Below are 23,174 nucleotides of genomic sequence, written 5' to 3'. Positions count from 1 at the left end.
TCAAATGTCAATAGAAAAAAACCAGGATGAACTTCCCATAAAAAAAAAATCCCACTTTCTAACCAGTGCTACCATTGAAGCTCTCAACAAGAGAGACAATGTTAATGATGGTCCAGGCACCAGAAACAGGACTGAGACCTGGGACACTGAAGATGGCAACGTTTGGTCATTGCTGATTTCAGCTGAAGTCAAACCAGTGACCTGCTCCATGTCTCCTGAGTCATCCAGGCCAGTGTACAATAGCGGGGCTTAAAAGTTAACAGCTCTCTATTCAGCCCATCCCTTCCCAGTCTCGGCAATTGGTTTCCTTCCATAAAGCAGCACGGACTTGTTTTCAGATCCCAACACCCGACATTTCTTTACGTTTTATTTTAAAGTGCTAGATAGCTCAGGTTACCAGAGATATTTTGCAGTGGTTCCCAAATGAGCCTGAACTTCTTAGATTTTTCAAAACCCACAAGCCCCTAATTGAAAGCAAATGTAATCAGACATATACAATACTCTGAGGTTCACCACAATGCACTGCCGTCAGCGTTACTGGAGAGGTTATTAAAATTTCTTGGAGCTGGGATACAAATATAGCTTGCAAGAGACTAGCAGGGACCCAGCTTTTATTAGGTTAGGCTGAAACATTGCAAAGGCTCAGTCAATCGTCTGTTCAGAATATACATCTAAGTTCCGCTTAAAAGAACATCTTTTCTGAGTGTAGACCAGGGGTCGGCAACATTTCTGAAGTGGCGTGCCAAGATTTAGCTTATTCACAGATCTGCATGCCAGGGGGAGGAGAGGGAGCAGGGGCAGGCTGCATACGGTGACCATATTTTCTGAACCAGCTGCAGCTAGGGAGAACGGTTTAATTTAAATTATGAAACAGATTAAGCGTTTTAACTTTCTCATGTTAGTTTATCAAACTTCATTTTAAATAAAGTAAATATTATGCCCAACAAAAAAAGTTTTCAATGTTTTCTTTATTTATGGCAGGGGTGAGGAACCTTTTTTGGGTCTGGGGTCACTGACCCACAGAAAAATCAGTTGGGGAGAGGTAAAAAAAAATCTTCTAAAAATCTCCACCCCTCCTTGATGTGGCCCCGAGCTGAGACACCTCACTCCTCTGGTGCTCCAGCATCACGGGGTGAGGGGAAGGGACAGGAAGGACTGAGGTTCAGGGTTTCCTATAGGCCAGATTTACTTTTCTGGGGTTCCGGAGTTAGTGGATATTATGGACCCATCTTAGGCTCTGGGGTAGGGACAAAAATGAGGGGTTCAGTGTGTGGGACAGGGCTGCCAGCAAGTAGAATAGGGATGGGGTGCAGGACCTGGTATGGAAGTGGGGGTGCAGAAGGGGGAAAGGTTGCGAAGTCTGGGTGGGAGGTAGGGTGCAGAAGCAGGCTGGGAGTAAAATGTGTGGCTAGGAGGGAGGGTGCAGGAGCAAGGGAGAGTGTCAGAGCAAACTGGGGTGCAGAGTCTTGGCAGGGGGAAGTGAGAGAGGGGGATCAGGGTGTAGGGGCTTGGGCATCAGGGGGAGGCTTACTTGGCTTTGTGTCCCCTTGCAGCAACTGCCATGGCCACGCTGTCTCAGGCCTCCCCGGAGGCCGAAGGCCCGCTGCCGGGCCACGCAGTCCAGGGCCAGCTCCGGAGGCCCTGCCTCACCTGCCGACATGGTCCAAGGCCAGCCTGGAGGCGCCGCTGCTGCCACACAGTCCTCCCACTGCAGCCTAACCTGCTGCAGGGAGGAGGGAGCGTTCTCCAGTGGCTGTGGGGGGGAGGAGGAGCAGAGCTGAGCTCTCTCCCGCATATGCCACAGTTTGCTGACCCCTGGTGCGGGCCAATTGTTTTAAGAGCAGCGGCTGAAAAACAAGAGGGGAATTCTACTTTCTAAGGGTTTAATTCTGTTCTGAGTTCCTACCTCATTGTATTCTGAGGACAAAGGTATTTGTGCAGATGGCAAAGCGCTTTGAGATCTACTGATGACAAGAACTATATAAGAGCGGGTATTACCATTGTCATTGTGCCAGAGTAAAGGCCCTCGGATTTCAGCTGAGTTATTCCAGGGTTACACCAATGTAACTGAAAAGATAAAATGGCCCTAAAGATGTAGAACAGCTGCCAGCTCAGACACTGACACAGCCAGAGATAAGCAGCAGCAGATCCATTCCATAAACCTCCGAGCAAAAATGCAAGAATTTTATAACAGCTTTTTAATTCAATTCCCACTGGCACTTGAGCCTTCACTTAAAAGCAAGTCTGGGGTTATCTATGAAATGTCAATTAAATCAGAAACTTTGATAATTTGATAAGTCACCCCAGAGTCTGGAGTCAAAACAGGCTGTTATTTGATCTCTGTGTTGGGGGGACAGCGTGCATTAAAGACAGTTGTGCAGACAAGTCAAACGATGGATGGGCCAGCAGTTATTTCTTCAGCATGTCTCCTGCAGCCCAGACAGTGGTTATCTACCTCCTGTTTGGGGGCTGTTATCTTTTGCATACAGGACCCTGTAAGTCCCTTAGCGGCATCCCCTTATCTTGACAGAGACGGAAAGGCAGAGAAGCTATAGCACTGTCAGATGTATGCACAACTAAAGAAACTGCAGCTCTGTGCCAGCATCTCTTGTGGGTGACAACAGCCTTTTCTTATCCTGCCTGCTGAAAAGGAGATTTTTTTTTAAATGTAGCAATAGGAGGAGATTAACCTCAGTTGAAATACAAAACAGCTTAAAAATGAAGAGCCCGATTCAACGTGTGCAACTGTCAACGTAGAACCATCTTCAGTGGGATCAGGAGATAAGGCCTTAAGTGTGAAACATACACACTTAAAGTCAAATGCACTAATGTCTTCGTGGCTGTCTCAGCAAAATTAGCCTTAAATAGTGACTTACATCACAAGCTGGAAATCTGAACAGGTGGCTGAGGCAGGTACCTTGCTTTGCCTTAAACGCCATTCAGTGCCTAGTACATCTTATCCTCTCTTTGAAGGGAACTGCTGAGTGCTAAATGTTAGCTAGGAAGAAGCACAGATGCCTTGAGGCCAGGTGTATTCATCCAGGGTAATCTATACAGGCCTGATCCAAAGCCCTTTGAAGTCAATGGGAATATTTGACTCTGATGCAGTTTTATAGACCCCCCTGCTCCCTTCCCCCTCCCCCTCTCTCTCAAATCTCCAGCATGGAAACACCATGAGGTGTAACAGTTAAGGCTGCCCAAGTTTAAAAAAAAACCCAGCAAATCCCTAGCTAAGTAATACCAGATATGCTACACAGTAATAAATCCATAACAGCTTAAAGATTATAAAATCTTCATCTGACTCCATTCAACACATGTGGATCATCCATCACACTCATAAGCAAACGTCCCACTGAAAACATCTGTCCACAGGCCCCGCTCCTCCAAACGTGGGAAATGAGTTTTACTCAACAATATTCCAGCAACATTAATTTAGATATGGAAATGGCAAATTGGTTTCTTCTCCATTAAACAATGCATTAGTAACCTGACCTGCCTGGTCTTGTTCTTCAGAAAAGCAGGGCTGACATTGTAGCAAGGGTGGTTTAGGTTGGATATCAGGAAACATTTCCCATTAGGATGGGTAAAGACTGGAATAAATTGCCTAGGGAGGTTGTGGAATCTCTGTCATTGTCTAACCTGCTCTTAAAAATCTCCAAACACTTGCCCAGGATGGTCTAGAGAATAATACTCGTGCCATGAGTGTGGGGGACTGAACTAGATGACCTCCGGATGTCCCTTCCAGTCCTATGATTCTATGATGGAGGGGACAGGCTGGTAAATCAGTGACTTTAAATGTTGCTCATTAGTGAAAGAAAAATACATCCTATCTGCATGCCTGGCAGATCATGAATTAATGCACAATGTGTTATACCTAACTCAGGTAATGCAACAGGTATAATCAACACACTAGCAGGGTTCACTTCGCTACACAAAGTCACATTAGCAACGTTAACTATCAGTTATTTTACTAGTCGAGTAGTCGATGGACTTTCCATCGACTACTTGACTAGTCGATAGGTACTTCCGCATTCCTCCTCTGAAATGTACAAGAGCCCCCGCTGAGGAATGTGGAATTCCGTGTGCAGCCGGGGGCCAGCAGGAAGTCCCACTGACTCCGGGCTCCATGCTGCACTGCCGATTTGAAATGCCACGTGGAGCCTGGGGTCAGCTGGACTCGCCAGCTGACCCCTGGTTCCGCACGGCAATTTCCCAGAACCCAGGGTCAGCTGGAGACTGCGGAAAAGCTCAGCTGTGTGGCGCTGCTGCTTTGAAGTACCCCTTCTCCCTCCCCTTTGCTGCCTCCACTTGATAGAGGCAGTGGAGGGAATCGACTAGTTGACTGACTATCCGATAAGCATTTGCTTATTGGATAGTTGATAGCTAACTAGTCCTTAACATCCCTAAGTCACATCAGGCTAGGAAGTCCTCCCTACTCTCCTTTCCCCTCCATTCCAGATGTATCCTAAAGTGTAAAGAAAAATAACTGGCACTTCTCTAAAGCCTTCCATCCAATGATCACTAAGGGTATGTCTACACTACAAAGTTAATTCGAACTAACGGACGTTCGAATTAACTTTGATAGGCGCTACACTAGCGCTCCGCTAGTTCGAACATAATTCGAACTAGCGGAGCGCTTAGTTCGAACTAGGTAAACCTCATTCCACGAGGACTAAGCCTAGTTCGAACTTACTAGTTCGAATTAAGGGGTGTGTAGCCCCTTAATTTGAACTAATGGGAGGCTAGCCCTCCCCAGCTTTCCCTGGTGGCCACTCTGGGCACCACCAGGGAAACTCTATTGCCCCCCTCCCGGCCCCAGACCCCTTAAAGGGGCACGGGCTGGCTACGGTGCCCGTGCCAGGTGCAAGACTGCCAGCACCCAGCCAGCAGACCCTGCACCTGGCACAGCTTGAGCCAGCCACCCGATGCCCCCCAGCCCTCCCCCTCTTCCCGGGACCAGGCTGGCGGCTCCCGGGAGCTTGCCCGGGACCGCAAGAGGCGAGCACCCGCCTGGTCTAGTGCGGACATGGTGGACCTCGTCCACGACCTCCGCACTAGGCACAGGAAAGTGGCCGTCTAGGGCAGGAGAGCTGCCAGCCTGGCCACCCAGGAGCAGGTTTGCATGAAAATCAAGGTGGTCCACTGAGACCCCCGACCCTGGGCCCTGAGCTTACAATGGCCGTACTGGGTCAGACCAAAGGTCCATCTAGCCCAGTAGCCTGTCTGCCGACAGTGGCCAACCCTAGGGACCCTGGAGGGGATGGACCGAAGACAGTGACCAAGCCATTTGTCTCATGCCATCCCTCTCCAGCCTTCCACAAACCTTGGGCAGGGACACCACTCTTACCCCCTGGCTAATACCACTCCATGGACCCAACCTCCATCACTTTATCTCACTTCTCTTTAAACTCTGTTCTAGTTCTAGCCTTCACAGCCTCCTGCAGCAAGGAGTTCCACAGGTGACTCTTTGCTTTGTGAAGAACAACTTTCTGTTACTAGTTTGAAGCCTGCTACCCATTCCTTTCCTTTGGTGTCCTCTAGTCCTTCTATTATGGGAACTAATGAAGAATTTTTCTTTATGCACCCTCTCCACCCCACTCATGCTTTTATAGACCTCTATCCTATCCCCCCTCAGTCTCCTCTTTTCTAAACTGAAAAGTCCAAGTCTCTTTAGCCTCTCTTCATATGGGACCTGTTCCAAACCGCTGATCATTTTAGTTGCCCTCCCCTCTCCCACCCTCTCTCTTCCCCTCTCCCACCTCCTTTTCCCAGTCTCCCCGAGTTTTGTTCAATAAAGAGAGATTCTATTTTTGACCACACGTTTTCTTTATTTTGTACATCAGGAAGGGGGGCTAGCGAAGGGTAAGTGGAAGGAGGTGAGGGAGGAATGGGGTACGAGCCCCCGATGGGGAGGACTGGGCTGGCTCTGCGGGCTTCTGGGGGTGGAAGCTCTCCTGCAGCCCCCCAATTGCCCCCTCTCCCCAGATGGCAGCCTGCGGCAAGTGCAGCCAGTCTGATGGCCGAGTGCTGTGATGTGCCCAGTGTGCCAGGACTGCTTAGCAAGCGGGGCACCCTTGAGAACTGTCTGTCTGGGGTGGGGGTCGGGTCCCTTTAAGCACAGCCCTCGGCTAGCCTGAGGCAGCAGCTCCACGCTCTAAGTCCTCATCTGATGCCCTGCCGGCACTGCTTCCGGCCATCCTTAACCCCGGTTCAGGGTCCACTTAATGTGGACATGCTAGTTCGAATTAGCAAAACGCTAATTCGAACTAGTTTTTTAGTCTGGATGCATTAGTTCGAATTAGCTTAGTTCGAATTAGCGCTGTAGTGTAGACATACCCTAAGTGTTTTATCAATAGTCATTGATTGAGCCTTCTCAATATCCTCTGCTCCATGTACAAACCATCGTACCTGTTCCTGTGTTTTAACCATAGGGCACCTAACTTTGTTCTCCTGTGGTTTGGTTCTCCCACTGTAAACCTATTTCGCTGACTTTGAAGGAAGATTTTATAAGAATCTTTAGCCCGTTTTAGCTGGATAAAACAGTTCAGGAAGTGTTGGCTTGAGGGTAATGAATGCCAGACATGTTGCACCTTGATTTTGATGAACTTTGAATCCAGCTATTTTAGTTCCTTTCCTGTCCTCATTAGCCCATATTTTTCCTATTGCTTGCTCAATAAATTCTACTCTTTGCATTCTCAACTGGTTAAAGACACAAAGAGAACTGACAGACCATACGCTCCAGACAGGTTTTAGAGGTAATATTTCTTCCAGGATTAGCAGATAATTTTAAGAAGTATTATGATAACTGCTAATCTCTAGGTTTACATTGCAGCATGGCACCTTTTATAAAGCTTCAGGGGGTAGCCAAGTTAGTCTGTTACAGAAAAAAAACAGCAAGCAAATGGTCTGGTAGCACTTTATAGACTAACCAAACATGTAGATGGTACCATGAGCTTTCATGGGCACAGCCCATTTCTTCAGATGACCGGAGTTATGATTAGAAGGTAAGGAAACTCGAAATAAACAGGAGAACGGAAGGGGAATATTCCTTCAGGCGGAGGCGACGAAAATATCTTTATCTATTCAGGTTTAACACCCTTTCTCCTGATACTTTATGCATAGTGGTAGGGGGGTGGGCGACAGAACATCTTTCTCCTCCCCCCCCCCCTATTTATTTCGAGTTTCCTTATCCTCTAATCATAACTCCGGTCATCTGAAGAAGTGGGCTGTGCCCACGAAAGCTCATGATACCATCTACATGTTTTGTTAGTCTATAAATTCTTAGTACTCTATGATTCTATGATCCCTGACTATCTTGGAAACTAATACCTCACTCTCACAGGCCTTGGGAAACAGGCCAGTCCTCACCTACAAATAGCCCTCCTCCCCCTGCACAATCTGAAGCAAATACTCAGCAGCAGCCATACAATGCACCACAGAACACTTGCCCAGGAACCTACCCCTGCAACAAACCCCAAATGACAACTCTGCTCACATATCTATAAGTGATACCATCACAGATCTGAACCACTAATGTGTGCCATCAAATGCTAGCAATGCCCCTCTGCCATGTATATTGGTCACACCAGACAGTCTCCATGCCAAAGGATAAATGGTAAATCGGACATCAAGAATGGTAACACACAAATCTGTAGGGGAACACTTTAACCTGCCTGGACATTCAGTAATGGATTTGAAAGTAGCCATCCTACCAAACAAACAAACAAACCCCACACACCTTCAAAACCTGATTACAAAGATAAAACAGCCAAATTAATTTTCAAATTCAATACAACCAAATTAGGCCCGAATAAAGATTTATAATGGTTAATGCACTACAAAAGCAATTTCTCCTCTTTTAATATTTACATCTCCCCCATCAGCTGCTGTTAGTGAGTCACTTCCACCCTGACTTGAACAGCTTCATTAACACTGGCCCTACACTTGATAAGTAACTTCTTTTCTTTGTTGTACTTTTATAAATATACCCCTGCCTCTGTAATTTCCACTCTAATTCATCTGATTCATTTGTTTTACCCACACAACCTTATGCCTTAATAAATCTGTTAGTCTCCAAGGTGTCATGGAATTCCTCATGGTTTTTACAAATACAGACTAACATGGCTACCCCTCTGAGGCTACGCCTACACTGCAGGCTTCTTTCGAAAAACAACATCCACACAGCAAAAGTGCAATGAAAAAGCGATTTGCTTTTCAAAAGATAGTGTCCACATTGACTGGATGCTATTTCGCATTTCAGTTGTCATTATTGTGGATAGAGTGACCACCAGGGCACCTGTGCTTTTTCCTGGAGGCCTCTTTCGAAAAAACACTCTCTTCTGCGTCCATAAATGCTTTTTTCGGAAAAAGCTTTTTCAGAAAAAGGCTTCTTCCTCGTAGAATGAGGTTTGCCGCTGTCGGAAAATCCCCTCCTTTTTTTGTGACTTTCTGTCGAAAGAACGCAATAGCAGTGGGGACGTAAGTTTAGTTTTTCCGGAAAAATAGCCATTTTCCTGGAAAAACTCTGCACTGTAGACATACCCTGAGACTTTCCATACCACCATTATATTTGGGTCGGAAAACAGCCATCAAGCCAGTCTGCTGCACTACTGAGAAGGGTTAAACATATCTGGGCCAGATTCTGATCTTAGTTATTTAGTGCCTTCAGATTTACTCCAGTGTTACTGAAAGTAGAGTACGTCCTGTGGCATTATAGCGCACTTGACCTAAGCAACCCTAACCAACTGCTGAAGCAGTACAGGATAAAGGACTCCGAACCCGCATTGTTGGATTTGTACAAGGTCATACCAAGAATGCCCTCCACATGACATGCTATGTCATATGACCATTGATGGCGAGTGGAGTAGGCGGGGCTTTCTTTGTGCGATGTGCTATTCTTGGAGTGACTCTGTTCTTCCTAAATTCCCAAGCTGCATGAACAGGTGATAAGGAACTTTGCTGTAAGTTCAAAATATGTTTTTAATTATTATTGTTGTTGTTGTTTTTATAGATGGGACAAAATAGAAAGCTATAATTCAAGCCTATTACAATTTTGGGTATGGAATGAATTCTCAGATCTTACCCTGCCTTCTATGTTGAATCCAAACCAGACGGGGTTGAAGTGTTCTGCAAACAGCATGTTCAAGTTGGCAGAAAACTCACAGAAACACATGTGATTACTACCATGTCAGATAGCAGAATTATTGCAAAGCCATTTGCTCTCTTCGGACCTTTGCGGTTTGCGGTACAACAATCTCTTAGAGTTTGTCTACCCTACAGCGTTGTTTCGAAATACCTAATTTCAAAATAGTTATTTTGAAATATCTTATTTTGAAATAACGCGTCTATACACAAAATGCATTTTGAAATAGCTTTTTGCTATTTCGAAATAGCGTGTCCACACTGATTCTGGCAGGGCATCAGGTCAGAAGTTACCTTGTGGTCAGGGTGGCCAGCAGGGCACCCTGGGAAGGGCTGGAGGCCCCCTATTTCAAAATAAGCGTCTACACAGCGCTTATTTCGAAATAGCAATTTCGAAATTGGTGCTATTCCTCGTGGAATGAAGTTTACCAATTTTGAAATAAGCCCTCCGCTAGTTCGAATTAATTTCAAAATAGCAGTTGGCTTGTGTAGACGCTAGGAAAGTTATTTCGAAATAACTTTGCTCTGCAGACATACCCTTAGAGATTTTGTTCTTGTCTAGTATGGCCCCTTGTCTAAATTCAGGTTTGAACTCAAATTGCAAAACCTAGCCAGAAATTAATCCTTCTCTGAATTAATTATTTATCAGCATTATCTGTAGCAACCTGTTATGGGGTAAGTGGCATTCAGATGAGCAGCATTTCATTCATGTAGGATGATGGAAAGGTAAAAATTTGCCTTCCTTTTTACTGCAAAATAGTCATTACAGTCATGATTCAAATTTCTCCAATTTATTAGGCACAGCCATTTGCACACATCTCTGTGACAACAGTTTTTGCAGGTGCAGCAAAATGTCCATCTAAGTACGTTTGTCCAATATGTACATTTCCAGTCTCAATAGTTGCCCCCGCCTCACAACAGTCCATGCAGTAGTCGCAAACCCTAATGCTCTGTAAGGTATGCTGAAAATGCAGCTCCATGCTCTGCTCTCTGTGTTAGTGCTGTCATCAGCACTTCTAAGAGTTAATGCCAGGAAGGACCTGTTTCCACTGCAGAGCAGGGGGCACTGTTACAGCACTATTCCATTTTGCAACATAGATGGAACTAGGGATGTTAAATTTAGATTAATTGGCTAATCGAATAATCGACGCAATTTGCATCGACTATTCGATTACTCAATAAGGGTGCCTCCGCCTTTGAAGTGTAATAATAGCCCAAGGGCTGTTGCTACATTTCAAAGGTGAAAGCGCTGCGAGGAGCACAGGGCCTGTGGGAGAATCAAATAGACCCCCGCTGGCCTCATACTCCCTGCGGCGTTTCAAAGTGGCAGCACCACATGGAGCCCAGGGTCTGGCCCCAGGCTCCACAGTGCTGCCACTTGAAGCATTCCCCCCTCTCTTACCCTCCTTGCTGCTCCTTTCTGATAGAGGCAGCAAGACGGGGAGGGGGGGGGGGGGCAGTGACTAATTGACATCCCTAGATGGAACTTTGTGTTCTATGGCAGAACACATGGAAGGTCCCGTCTATACTGCAGAAAGGCAGGTCTGCCAACAAGGAAGTAAAGGGGTGGCAGCTGCCCCGGGTTCTGACGATACAAAAGGGCCCAGAGCTCCTGGCTGTCGCCTCTGGAGACCAAAGCCCTGGGCCCTTTCAGTCACCACTGGAGCGCTGTGCGACGCAGTCCAAGCACCCCTGAGAACTGCCGGGAGAGGTGCAGTGCTGTCTAGGGGTGCTGAGAGCTGCCTAAACCCAGCCCTGCCCCTTTCCCCCAAGGCCCTGCCCCTTCTGCCTTGCCCAGGGGTTTGGCAAGGCTGTTGGCCCTGCTGCAGAAAGGGACCCTGGTGTAAACAGGCCCCTTGACTCAGTGATTCCATTAGCGCTGGTGGGCCCTAGCTGAGCTTGACAGGGTGGCACTCTGGGGACTGAGGGGTCCTGTTCCACTACTATCGTTTCATAAACCTCTATGATACTTCCCCAGCCATTCCCCTGTCAGCCTCGCCGAAGTTTTCAGAACTATGGCAGGGGGACTGAGAGAGCTGATGGAGACCCCTTATTCCCATTGACTCAAGGCTCAAGGCCCCCCAAACCGTGGCCCAATCACATGAAACAGGGAACTCGGGTCAAGATGCTTCATGCAGAGGGTAAAGGGTATAGGCCTGACTCTGTCTCCCAGCTGCTGAGCCCCAGCTTCTACCCTTGTCTGCGGTGGGATGCCCAGGTGCTCAGCATGTCGGAAAATCAGATCAAATAAACATCACTGTAATGTGCCCCAGAGGAGCGCATGGCTCACTGCAGCCGACTGCCCCAGGGAGCTCGTAAACCGAAGGCCACATCGCACAGAAAGGGAAGGCAATAAACAAGGGGGTGGCAGGATGTCAGAATCAGAGTTCTAAGGGCGCACGCCAGGACACAGGCATACGGGGCAACGTTCTCAAAAGCTCTAAGTAACTGCAGAGACTACGGTGAAATCCAGGCGCTGTTTCAGTCAATGGAGAGACAAAAGAGACGAAAGGGATGAATGGGAGAGCCTTCCTGTCCCTGGCGGCAGCCGCCTCAACCATCCTATGGACAAACCGGGTGCAGGGTGGCAGCAGGGGTCCCCCACCCGGTATCTGGAGATGGAGCGACCCGGCAGCTTGCTCCGCTCTGCCCGGCAACCCTCTCCGCGACAGCAGGAAGTAGAGAGGCCTGGCCCTAGGGAGCTCCGCTTCCCGCTGCTGTGGCACATTAGTGGCCATTTTTTTCAAAACACCCAAGTGACTTAGGAGCCTGAGTTATAATCTCAAGAGAGACTTAAGGCCAGATATTGCAAAGGTTTTTAGGTACCTGACTCACATTTAAAATCAACGGTATTATGGACCTAAATAACTTTACAAATCTGGCCCTTAAACACTAAGTTATGCCTAAATCTCATTGAGGCAGGGGTCTTGTGGAAGAAATCATATGTGGTCATGAAATAAACGACCCTGCCACGATGCGTAGCGCATGCAAGGGGGGATGCAGTCATGTTGCATAGACACTCACAGCTGTAGCATTTCCAACCTTTTACACACTTGACTCATATTCTTTTAACATTGCTTCTGCATGCAGTTTACATATAAATTAAAATTGGGAACAGTATCTACACTGAAGACCAGAGGAAGGAAGTGAAAAGGAAAAAAAAGAATTATATTATGGTCCAAATTCTGCCCTCCTTTACAACAGTGTAACCCCAAAGACCTGACTGACTAGTGCCTCACCTTTCCCCTGGAAAAGGCAACTGAAGGGCACAGTACAGTAGCGGGAGGAAAGGGTAAATTCAGGATTTTTGCTGTCCTTTTGCACACCAATCGCTCAGGTTCACGTCCTCAGCAGAGATGCCCTTTACAAAGACCCTACACGATAGTCCTGTAAGCGCTAGACCAATATTTTTCAACCAGTGGTACGAGTACTCTTGGGGGTACTCAAGAAAAGTCTGGGGCGTACATCAACACAACTGAAATTTGGAGAAAACTGAATTTTTGTGTTAAGTTTTACAGCACTTTATTACTTTTGTACTTTTTACACCCAAAAACATCGTCCTCTGCCCGGCTGTGATTAAGTTGTTTAAACAAATGTGTTGAAATGGTAGAAAAAAGTTGTGTGTGTCTAAAAACTGTAGGTACTGGGGGTATTTATATATTTTTTTAAAAGTAGGTACTTTATAAAATAAAGGTTGAGAAACACTGCCCTAGACCTCCTCCCCTTCCCCTCCACTCAACAGAAGAAAAATACTCATCTCTTTCCATTTGCTTTAACACTGTGGTTTTGTAGGGGCTAATCTTCAATTTCAATAATACATCTTTTGTGAACAGCTCCCAACAGACACTTTCCCTAAGACCAGTTTGCTTACAGAAGGTGAGGATGGATTCATGTAAACTTGGCTAGATTAATGTTTCAGGGCTAGATTAATGTCTCAGATACATTAGCAAAATTTCATTTAATTAGGCTTTTCTCTGTACTTTCCAATTAAATAAATCACATTTTTTATCAAATCAGAGTACAATACAAGTACTGATCTGGGAAACTTTGAAGTCTTTTATCTTAGGGAGTGTGGAAGGAGGTTTAAAGAAAATGGGATATAAGGTAACTGCAAGGCCTGTCCAAACATTCAGATTAGGAAAGGCTGCAGAAGAGCTGTAGGAGGGAAAGAAGTATTGTGCAGTGGTTAGAGTGTTAGTCTGAAACTTGGAAGACCAACGTTTAATCCTTGCTCTACTACAGGTAACTTGTGTGAACTGGGACAAGCCACTTACCTGTCACAAATGGAGAACTGGTGCACAGAGAGGCTAATAGTACAGCCCTACGCTGGAGAGAAACATTAAAAACTGTGGGGCACTCAGATACCGCGGCCAAGCGGACTGCATCAGCACCTCAATGAGTCAAGGATGAGGTCTAATTAAATATAGGATTCCCTGAGTTCTATTTCAAACTGCCATGGACTTCCTCTGTGACCCTCAGCAACTCACTTCTCAGTGCCTCAGTTTCTCTGCCTGTAAAAAGGTGACATTTTCAGCCTTATAGAGGGGTGTGATGGGGTGTACAAACCCCACACCAAGCACCAAGGTTGTTGAAGGATCATTTTGGGCTCAGCAAATGCTCCATCTGCTGGAGGAACTACAAAAGGCAGGGAATTCGCTCATTTGGATGGCAAGAACTGGATGTGCACCAACCTGCAGTCCACAGACCAGGCAGGGCAAAGGGAAAGGCTCTGACACTGCTGCCCAAAGGGGTCCTCCCTGAAGGAAGGGAGAATCCACTGCAGAGAAAACCAGAGAGGGAAGTATTCTGTGACCTGGGGCAGGCATAACTCCCTCTCATTTCTCCTGGTTTGGATCTCCCCTCAAGGCAAAGGCTCTAAACTGAGCTGGTCTTGGGGGGTTACAGGGAGTTGAACAAGAAGACGAGAATAAGGAAGCAGCACAGCCTTAAGCAGTCTTGCTTGCCAGATTACAAGTAGCCTGAAGGGCTCTGGATCAGAACCTGGTGGAGGGGGAAGGTCTGGCCTTCCCCGCCCCCAACCCTTTGGCAGCCTGGGATTTTGACCATGACCACTAGGCTATGCTTCTGAACCAGACCCAACGGGGGGACATTACAAGTGTTTGAGTTTTTGAGTCTAGTCCATTCAGGTTCTTGGATGAACACTGTGCTAGACAGTAAGTTCAACGTGCAATGAGCCCCTTAACGTGGATACATCCCACTTTTTCAAATAATGCTGCAACACAGAGCTAAGCAGTGAATACACAATCGTGTTGTTTTAAGTTACCCCAGAAAGGGTATGTCTACACTGCAGAGGTTTTTTTTTTGAAAAACGGGGGGTTTTCCGAAAAAACTTCTCTTACATCCACACTGCAATCACATTCTTTCGGGGTCAAAAACTGAAAGAACAGAGGGGTTTTTCCGACATTGGTAAACCTCCTTCTATGAGGAAGAAGCCTTCTTGTGAAAGAGCTCTCTTTCGGAAAAAGGCGTGTGTGGATGGGGAAGAGGGAGTTCTTTCAAAAGAAGAGGAAAGAGGAAAAAGCACAGGTGCCCTGGTGGCCGCTCCATCCATAGTAATCACAGCTGAAATGTGAGATAGCGTCCATTCAGAGTGGACACTATCTTTCGAAAAAGCAGATTGCTTTTTTGATGCTCTCTTGCTGTGTAGATGCTCTCTTTCAGAAGGTTTTTTTTTTTTTTTTTGGAAGATCTCTTCCAGAAAAGCTTCTTCCAAAAGAAGCCTGTAATCTAGAAATAGCCAAACTCTCCTGAGGTGGTCTAGCTGAAAAGAAAGGTTTACTCTTTTTTTAGATCGTGGATTATACATCAGAAGAAATAGCAAAGACTTTGCAGGGTTACAGTGAATGCAAATTCTAGCACCTCCCCAGGCAGGCCCAGCTGCATGCACAGAAACAGATGCACTGCTTTAAAAATGAGGCCCTTATGGTACAAACCTCCCACTTCTTGACACCAGGCTGGGAGATATGGGCCAGAACAAAAGCCCAGTACAGCTGATGCAGAAACTCCTGTAGGCCTGAACTGGCTTTGGATCAAACTCCTGGTTGGCTGACGTGGTTTAAAATCCAAATGGCTCTAAACACATCTTGGTCCTATCCACAGTAGCCATGCAAACAGTGTTGAAACCAAATCAGCCTGGCCATCAGTCAATCAATCAACGCAGCAAATGGGTTTGAGGGCCAGAGTGGATGGAGTCAAGATGCTGCTATAGCAGGCAAATATGACAAGCAATACCAAGGGGGGGAGTGAGAACAGAAGAGGAGCTGCAGCAATGGACAGCTTAAGGCTGGTGAGTGGGCTGCATAAGTGGCCTTCCTTCATCTCAGCAGGCCACAAGATAGTTGTAAGCAAGACAGTCTCCCGGGATAGGGTACGTTTTGCTGCTTGCACTTGTGTAGCTAGAACACGCGGCGTGTGCTGACAGAACCACAGCAGCGCTTCGATTGGAGCATGCGGCTCTGCAGTCAATATTATGTGCAATCAGCACGCCCCTTAGTTCACATGCCCTTGCTTTACGCATGTGTCACTTTTGTGATACCAGTAGGAAAAACCCCAGAGGGACGGAAACCAGCAGAATTGAAAACCCTCCATGCAGGCAGCACTAAACAAAATGTCTTGCGGGCCACACACAGAACTCCTATGAGCCGCATGTGGTCCGCAGGCGGCCCACCACTGAATTAGCAGCTCTTTAAAATGAACTCGTTCTCAGATCCTTGGCAAGGTTTCGGTTAGAATCATTCCACTCCACCCAGGCTAAAAACGATAACTTTGTTTTATCTCCAACCAAAGCTTTGCCCTGGCCTAGACCTTTGCTTTGGCTTCCTGATTCCAGCAAATAAACTCTCCAGAGGCCATTTTGGTTCAGGATCACAATCTAGTAAGATAATTAATATCTTCAGGAAGGAGTGCAGTGCTAATTATGAGTCAATCTCTAGCTGGCAGGACTTCCATCTGCTGCTGAGAGAAGGCTTTCAGGAGCTTAATGACTCCTGGGTGAAAACAATCAGGTAAAACCAAACAAACTAGGAAAAGTTCTCTCGTTAGAATTATCAGCAAGAAACAATGAAAAAGTGGCCAGGGAGCTTCCTGAGGAATGGAGACAAGATTTGTGTTTGGAGTTGTCTGAATGGCCCCCGCCCCTCGCACATAACTCTGGCTTACTCTTACCTAATTATAAGGCCATTTCCCAGGTAGCATTTGAAAGCTTAGAAAGCTGTTCTCACATCCACTGGAGGTAATAAAATAGAACGACATTCTGCTTCCTTCCGTGCAAACAAAAGCACCATGTGGTGCTGGAAATCAAATATGGCACTTACTCTTTGGGGGGGTTAATGTCCTCTGGTCGAGCCTCAAAGAACCTAAAGACTTCGTCACACTGTGAAATGTGAGGAGGAAGCCTGACGAGTGCCTGTAAAAGAAAGGAGGGAGGGGAGAGGAAAGCATTTAGAGAAATCACATTGTGAAACGGGTCCTGAAATGTACGACCAAGAGGCAAGAAAGAACAATGCAAAATTCTGGATTAAGTCAATTCTGGATCAACGTTAGAAGAGCAGAGGAAACAAATAAGAAAACCTCACGCCTAGGTGCTTCCTGGAAAAGAAAGCGTGTGGCAAATGGCTTATTCTGTGCGCCTAAACAGAGGGGCTGCGGAGGGCTAGACTGGTTTGGGAATATGGGGCAAAATTCTACTCTAGCTACTCGTGTGCAAATCCGTCTTACTCATCATGTGAATTCTTTGGGGCAGGGACCATCTTCTTGTGTCTGTACAGCCCTTAGCATAGCAGGGTCCTGGCTGCTAAGTATAAATAAATCATCATCATCATCATCCCTAAACTTCAAATTCAGAACACGCTAATACAGTGGAGTAATTTGCTCCAGAAGCCCTCTCTTTTGTGGCATCTTAGTAGTGAATGCAGGACATGTGAACACATTTCCTAGCAAGTAAAGAGGGGGGAGAAAAAACAACACGTTACCCACCTTTGCATTGCTGTTGTTCTTTGAGATGTGTTGCTCATGTCCATTCCACTCTATGTGTGCGCGTACCCACCTGCACCATTTTTGGAGATTTCTGCCGTAGCAGTATCCGTAGGGCTGCCGTGTGGCACCCTCTGCAGTGCCAGGCTCATGCAGTGGTATATCAAATGCCACTGGCACTTCACCTCCTCCATTTCTTGTTTCCGGCAGCTCAGACAGAGAGGCCGGGGGGGCGGGTTTGCAATGGGGATGACCAACACCTCTCGAAGTTATAAAAAGGTAGGTAACCGTTTTTTTGGATGCCTGCTCATGTCAATTCCATTCTAGGTGACTCACAAGCAGTGTTGATAGAAGACGTCTCGGAGTTCACAGCTTGGCAGCTTGCAGTACTGGTCTACAAAGCCAGCATCGGCCTGGGCCTGCTGAGGAAGCACGTGCTGGGATATAAAGGTATGTAACAATGATCAGGTGGCCGCCCTCTAGATATCCTGAATTGGCACTTGGGCCAAAAAGGCGGTCGACGGGGCCTGCACTCTGGTAGAGTAGGTCGTGACAATTGCTGGGGCAGCACTTTTGCTTGATCATAGCAGAAGCGAATGCTGGCAATGATCCAGGAAGACATTATTTGCGTGGACTATGGGAGCATGTGTCCTTTAAACAGAGGGCAGCACACCAGTCCCACGAATCCAGGGATGGAATGATGGAGGTCAGGGGAGACCATGCGAAACTTCAACTTTTTGACAGACTTGTTAGGGCAATGCAGGTCTAGAAAAGGTCTGAGGCCCCTCTTGATTTCGGAATTAGGGACTAGCAGTTGCAGAATTCTCTTCCTTCCATGGTTCACTGAACCCACTCCACTGCCCCTAGGGGCAGGAGTTTTTCGAACTCCTGAATGAGGAGATGCTCATGAGAAGCGTCCCCGAAGAGGGGCAGAGAAGGAAGTCCAAGGGTTGGTCGGCTATAAATTGCAGGATACAGCCTGACAAAACTGGGTTGAGCACCCAGCAATCGGAGATCCTACGGGAGCAGGCTGACCAGAATAGGCAGAGGCAGTAGAGGCAGATGAGGAGTGGATCTAGTATAGTGATTGGGGTGTGATCCTCGGTGCCTCCTCAAAAGGCCTGTGTTCAATTGCCTTGGTCCCTGGACCATGCGGGGCAGCTGGATGAGATGTCTACGGCTGGTGGTGTTCAAAACCCCTATATTTGTCTTTCTTTTTGTAGCAGCTGAACTGAGGGGAACCCCAAGATCTAGATCACAGTGGAAGTGAGGGGGTGGGGAATGAATGGCTTCCTATGCTACTGAGGAGTATGCAGGCCCAAGGAGCAGAGTGTGGCCTTGGAGTCTTTAAGGCCACTGAGCCTTGCATCCATCAGCCCCTTTCTCTCTGAAGTACTTTGCATCTCTGGGGACAGCCCGGAGGTCTACAACTGGGAGCTGGGGTACAGGGCTGTCACAGAGGAGACCACCCTGGATTCCGAGTCTGTGCTGCCCATGGGTTCCAGTTTTGCCACTGCACAGGCCGCTGCCCTTGACCCCGTGCTGGTGCTGCAGGTGCCTTGTCAGTTCCTAGCTAGGAGATGATTCGCCCTCCTTTATGGGGGAAGGGCTGAGCTGGCCCTCGGACCCATACCAGTGCCCTTCCTGGAGGAGCTGTCGAAGCCTGAGTTTGTTGATTGACCCTCACTGGTGACTGGTAGGAGAAGGGGCGGGCCTGTGACTTCCTACAGAACAGTCCTGGGGCCCCAGTGACCTGTGCTGAAACTAGGAATGGTCCCGTACTGAGGGAACCGACGCCTGGGGGATCTGTGAGACGATAGCCATCTCTGGTGGGAGGACTGTTGGTACCAAGAGTACAGGGGATCGGTGTCAGAGGCGGGTCCCTGGCTGGGCCAGGGTGTCTGATCACAGTGGTACCCCCGAAAGCCTCTGTGGCAGGCATAAGACCTAATTCATGTCCTTTGCCTGAACTTCCCTTCTAGTGCGGTGCTTGTGAACCAGTCGACTTAGACCGCTTCCTCCATACCAGTCGGGGGAATGGCGCTGGGTGGATTCTAGTGCATGCCAACAACGAAGTACCAGGCAAGGCATCTGAGCGCGAGGGCTCCGGTGCCCGTCTCAGAGCAACCTCCATGAGGAGGGCCCTCAATACGACCTCCCTCACTTTTTGAGCCTGGGGATGAATGTTTTTGCAGAGCCAACATTTGTCTTTTTCACGGGACTGCCCCTGGCACTTCAAACAGCGATCATGAGGGATCAGGAACAGGCATCAGCTGGCTGCACTCAGGACAACGCTTGAAGTCTGGGGAACAAGACGTGCCCTGCTCCAGCACATGAAACACTTAACAGCTAAACAATCAACCAAACAAAGAAGGAGAACAATCTAAACAGTGAAGAACTGCTAATGTTCTTGCTAAGCAAGACCAGGCCGGGAGATAAGAAGGGTGTGAGAGGGCGGAGGGATGGTGCTGCCTGATATACCGCCGCATGCGCACAGCACTCCAGAGGGCACCGCAGACAGCCCTCTGGATACCGCTACGGCTAAAGCTACATGGGGGTGCGCACGTACCTAGAATGGAATCGACATGAGCAAGCACTCGAAGAAGAAAGAACGTGATTAACTGTCTGGAGAGACAGGCAGAGAGCATGTTTCTGCTCTACAAAGGAGCCCTCACTGCAATGTATCATGGCTAATGCACTCAGTAAGTCAGCGGTTTTCAAACTACAGGTCATGACCCAGCACTGGGGGGTGGAATGTCGGGCGCTGGGTCTTGGTGCTGCAGGGGGACCAGGTGAGCAGTGGGGGGGCTGAGGCAGCTCCCTGTCTGTCCTGGCGCCGCACACTGTGCTGTGCCCTAGAAGCGGGCAGCAACAGACCTGGCTCCTCGGGGGCACACAGGGCTCTGTGCACTGCCCCCGCCCTGAGCACTAGCTCTGCACTCCCGTTGGCTGGGAACCTGCTGGCGGCTGCTTCTGGGGGCAGCATGGTCTGAGGTGCCAGGAGAGGCAGGAAGCTGCCTTAGCCCCCCCTGCTGCTCTGCTGACCAGGAACCAATTTATGTTGGTGCATGGGCATCAACAATTTTCTTCAACTGCGTCATGAGAAAAAAAAGTTTGAAAACCGGTGGTGTAAGAGACTGATATGCAGTGTGCACTGTGATCAACAATAATAAACACAATGTGAAGGATAACTTCTATTATTTTTAAGTCTGTTGGAAACTAAGCATTCAAGTAGATAAGACAAGCACATCTTGTAACGGCCCAAAATGTTTTCGGCATTTGCTCTCTAGGTTCCTTGCTTTGGGACTGTCAGAGAAGCTCGAATATTTATCCAAAATGTGAGAGGCAGCAGAGAAGAAAGAATCAGATTATTGATCTGTTTGCACACGATTCAGAGATTTACAGCAGGAAGCGAACTGCAGAAGGGGAAGGGAGGGTTGGGATTAACTTGCTCTTTTGCGGAGGCATGTCAGAAGCAGGCTGGGGGAACAGTTAAATATAGTCAAAGCTTCTCAGAGGAGCCGCAAACCTGTTCAACAGAATGCGATTACCTGGCTCTTAAGTCAGGCGAAAATAGGGTAAAGGACCTCAGCGCTCTTCCAGATAATCTTGAAAGACAGATGAAAAATCGCACTAGTACTAAATCACAGATATGGCTGGGTGAACTGGGCTTGACTAACCTCACGACAGAGCGATTTACCTTGGCCAGATACACATACAAAACAGGAGCAGGCAGTGCAATTCAGTTAGCTGTGTTGTTCTGTGTCTAACCAAATTTCCAGAAGAGCTGGAACTGGTTCCTATGCCATTGCAGTAGGGGAAGAAAGGCCCCTTGAATTCACTGGGATTTGTGCTCAAATCATTTAGGTGCTTCTGAAAGTCTAACTCCCAAACGTATGTTCCTGTTCTGGGAAATCTTGGGACATCCACATAGAAAACCATTGGCGCTCTCTACACTTACGTGGGAAACTTCTAAAGCACCAGCCCCGCTGAAATTCATTTCTTGAAACTACAGCTCTGACCCTGCACTTGTTTTCATGTCCAAAATTCCTACAGAAATCAACAGGAGTCTGGGGTGCACAAAGCTTAGAATCCGGACCCAGCTGGTATCTCCCAGAATACACCTCTGCTGGAAATGCTAATGGGGTCTGAAAGCTATGTTGGGGCCACTGAGGACTTGGAGGCTATAGCAGCACGAGCAATGCATTGTTCCGCCCGATACAGAGCTCCCTCGGGCACACAAACAACGCACCAACCATTAGCCACACAAGTCTAATGAGATCTAAGACAGTTAACAAAGAGCGCATTAAGGAGAAAACCTCACATTTTGACGGCAGCAGAAAGAGTGCAGCAGTTTGAGGAAGAGAGTCAGTCCCAGGGCAAAGACCCATCCGAGCAAAGGAAGGACTGCAGGACAGGGTCAAGGAAAGGAGGGCATTCCAGATAGAGAAAGAAAGAGAGGAAAACAGATGGCAAAAGGATGAAAACAATGGGGAAGTGGCCAAGAGTTGGAAATGGGAGGAAAATACGTCATTAGAAGCAGCAAGACTGCAACCCGGTGAAGGATTTGCACCGGAAAGAGAAAAGATAAAAATGCTAACACGTGGAATTCAGCTCTTCACACTTGCAGAATGTTAGCAGCAATAACATGTTTATCCGTGCGGAGTACTTAAAGCAGTCACGAGCAACTAGTACCTCTCGCACAGAGCCATATGCCTCCAGAAAAAGGTGTTTATGGCTTTATTTCAACATGCAATTTTCTCGGTAGAAAGTGGTTCCAGAGAAATCTCATAGAACAGTAGCCATTATCAGAAAGCGTATCAGAAGTGATGCAGCATCTGCCAGTTCATATCCAGTTGCTCTTCAGTTTTAACGGCTTTTGGCAAATGTTAATATTCAGTGCTGGGAAATACTGCACTGGTGCCATCAGCGTGCATGGTGCTGCATGTTAGATGCAGCATGTGAAGGAAAGCACAGATCCATGCCCACGGGAGTTTATCGTCTGCAGGCAGAGGGACTGCAATTCAACATGTATAACTGCAAATAAATCACAGGAGGGAAAGTTTGTGTTACAGTCAAAATGTTCCTTGAAATATGTGTCTGTATATGTGTGTGTGTGTGTGTGTGTATATATATATATGCACACACAAATATGTGCATGTACAGATATATACACTTACTAATATACACACAAATCAGGAAGTAAAATCACATTTAAAAAGTTAACCAACTAAGTGCCACATTATGTTTAAGTGGTTAACTGGGATCCCGCAGGCAGGAAACTGCTCCAGCCGCCCGGCAAGGCCACATCCCTACACACAAATGTATCCTATATACATTTGGATGCATGTGTATGTGTGCCTATATCTATATCTATATCTATACAATAACATATTACTGATGCTGCTAGCAGGCTGCTCTGCACGTCCCATTATAAGAGCCTGTTTTCAATTGTGTATAATTTTTCAATCTTTAATTATTCAGGCTAAAATTTTCCATACTGGGTGTCTGTCTTTGGCTGAATTTTTTTGTAAAGTTTCAGCAAAAATGGTTCCGCTGTTTCTCAGAATGAGGTGATAGTTTTGCCTTGATTTAAAAAAATGCTTGCCACTGTTTCATGGAGAATTTCAAGCACCTCTATACTTTGGAGCCAGGGCTTGAAATTTGGCAAGGTGGCCATTCTTGTATCAGGAATGAGCCTTGTAAAAATTCACCTAGATCTGTTCAAACCACATGCCTGTAAAAATTGCTGTTTGCACATGCTCAGTAGAGTGTGGCAATTAAATTCCCCAGGGATTCCACCTGCACTGAGCATGCTCCATCCCTGCAGAGTTCCTAAATGCTAAATGGACTGCGTAGACACCATCCCCACAGAGTAACTGAGGGGCTGATCAGGACGTTCTTTCCAATTACTGCTAAGCTCAGAGGAAAATTGAGCTTTTATTACTCCCCCTGCTGGTTTCCAGGCAGCATGGAGTAGAAGCTACCAGACTTGAATGCAGAAAGGACAAGAGCGGGATTGAGTTCCTTTTTTTAGCACA

General features: G+C 47.2%; 1 protein-coding gene across 3 annotated transcripts in view; it reads right to left on the bottom strand.

Moving 5' to 3' along the window:
- The window catches only part of SH3PXD2A (SH3 and PX domains 2A), a 379,907-nt gene that overhangs the window by 181,416 nt on the left and 175,317 nt on the right, over window positions 1-23,174 (bottom strand). For all 3 annotated transcript variants that reach the window (XM_075935538.2, XM_075935536.2, XM_075935537.2), the window contains exon 5: window positions 16,476-16,567. In XM_075935538.2, the coding sequence (XP_075791653.1) occupies window positions 16,476-16,567 (92 nt within the window). The remainder of the gene's footprint in view (window positions 1-16,475; window positions 16,568-23,174) is intronic.

Source organism: Pelodiscus sinensis, chromosome 8 (assembly GCF_052426305.1).
Source record: "Pelodiscus sinensis isolate ZL-2025 chromosome 8, ASM5242630v1, whole genome shotgun sequence".
Classification (NCBI taxonomy): Eukaryota; Metazoa; Chordata; order Testudines; family Trionychidae; genus Pelodiscus; species Pelodiscus sinensis.
This window is presented reverse-complemented; position numbering and strand designations above follow the sequence as displayed.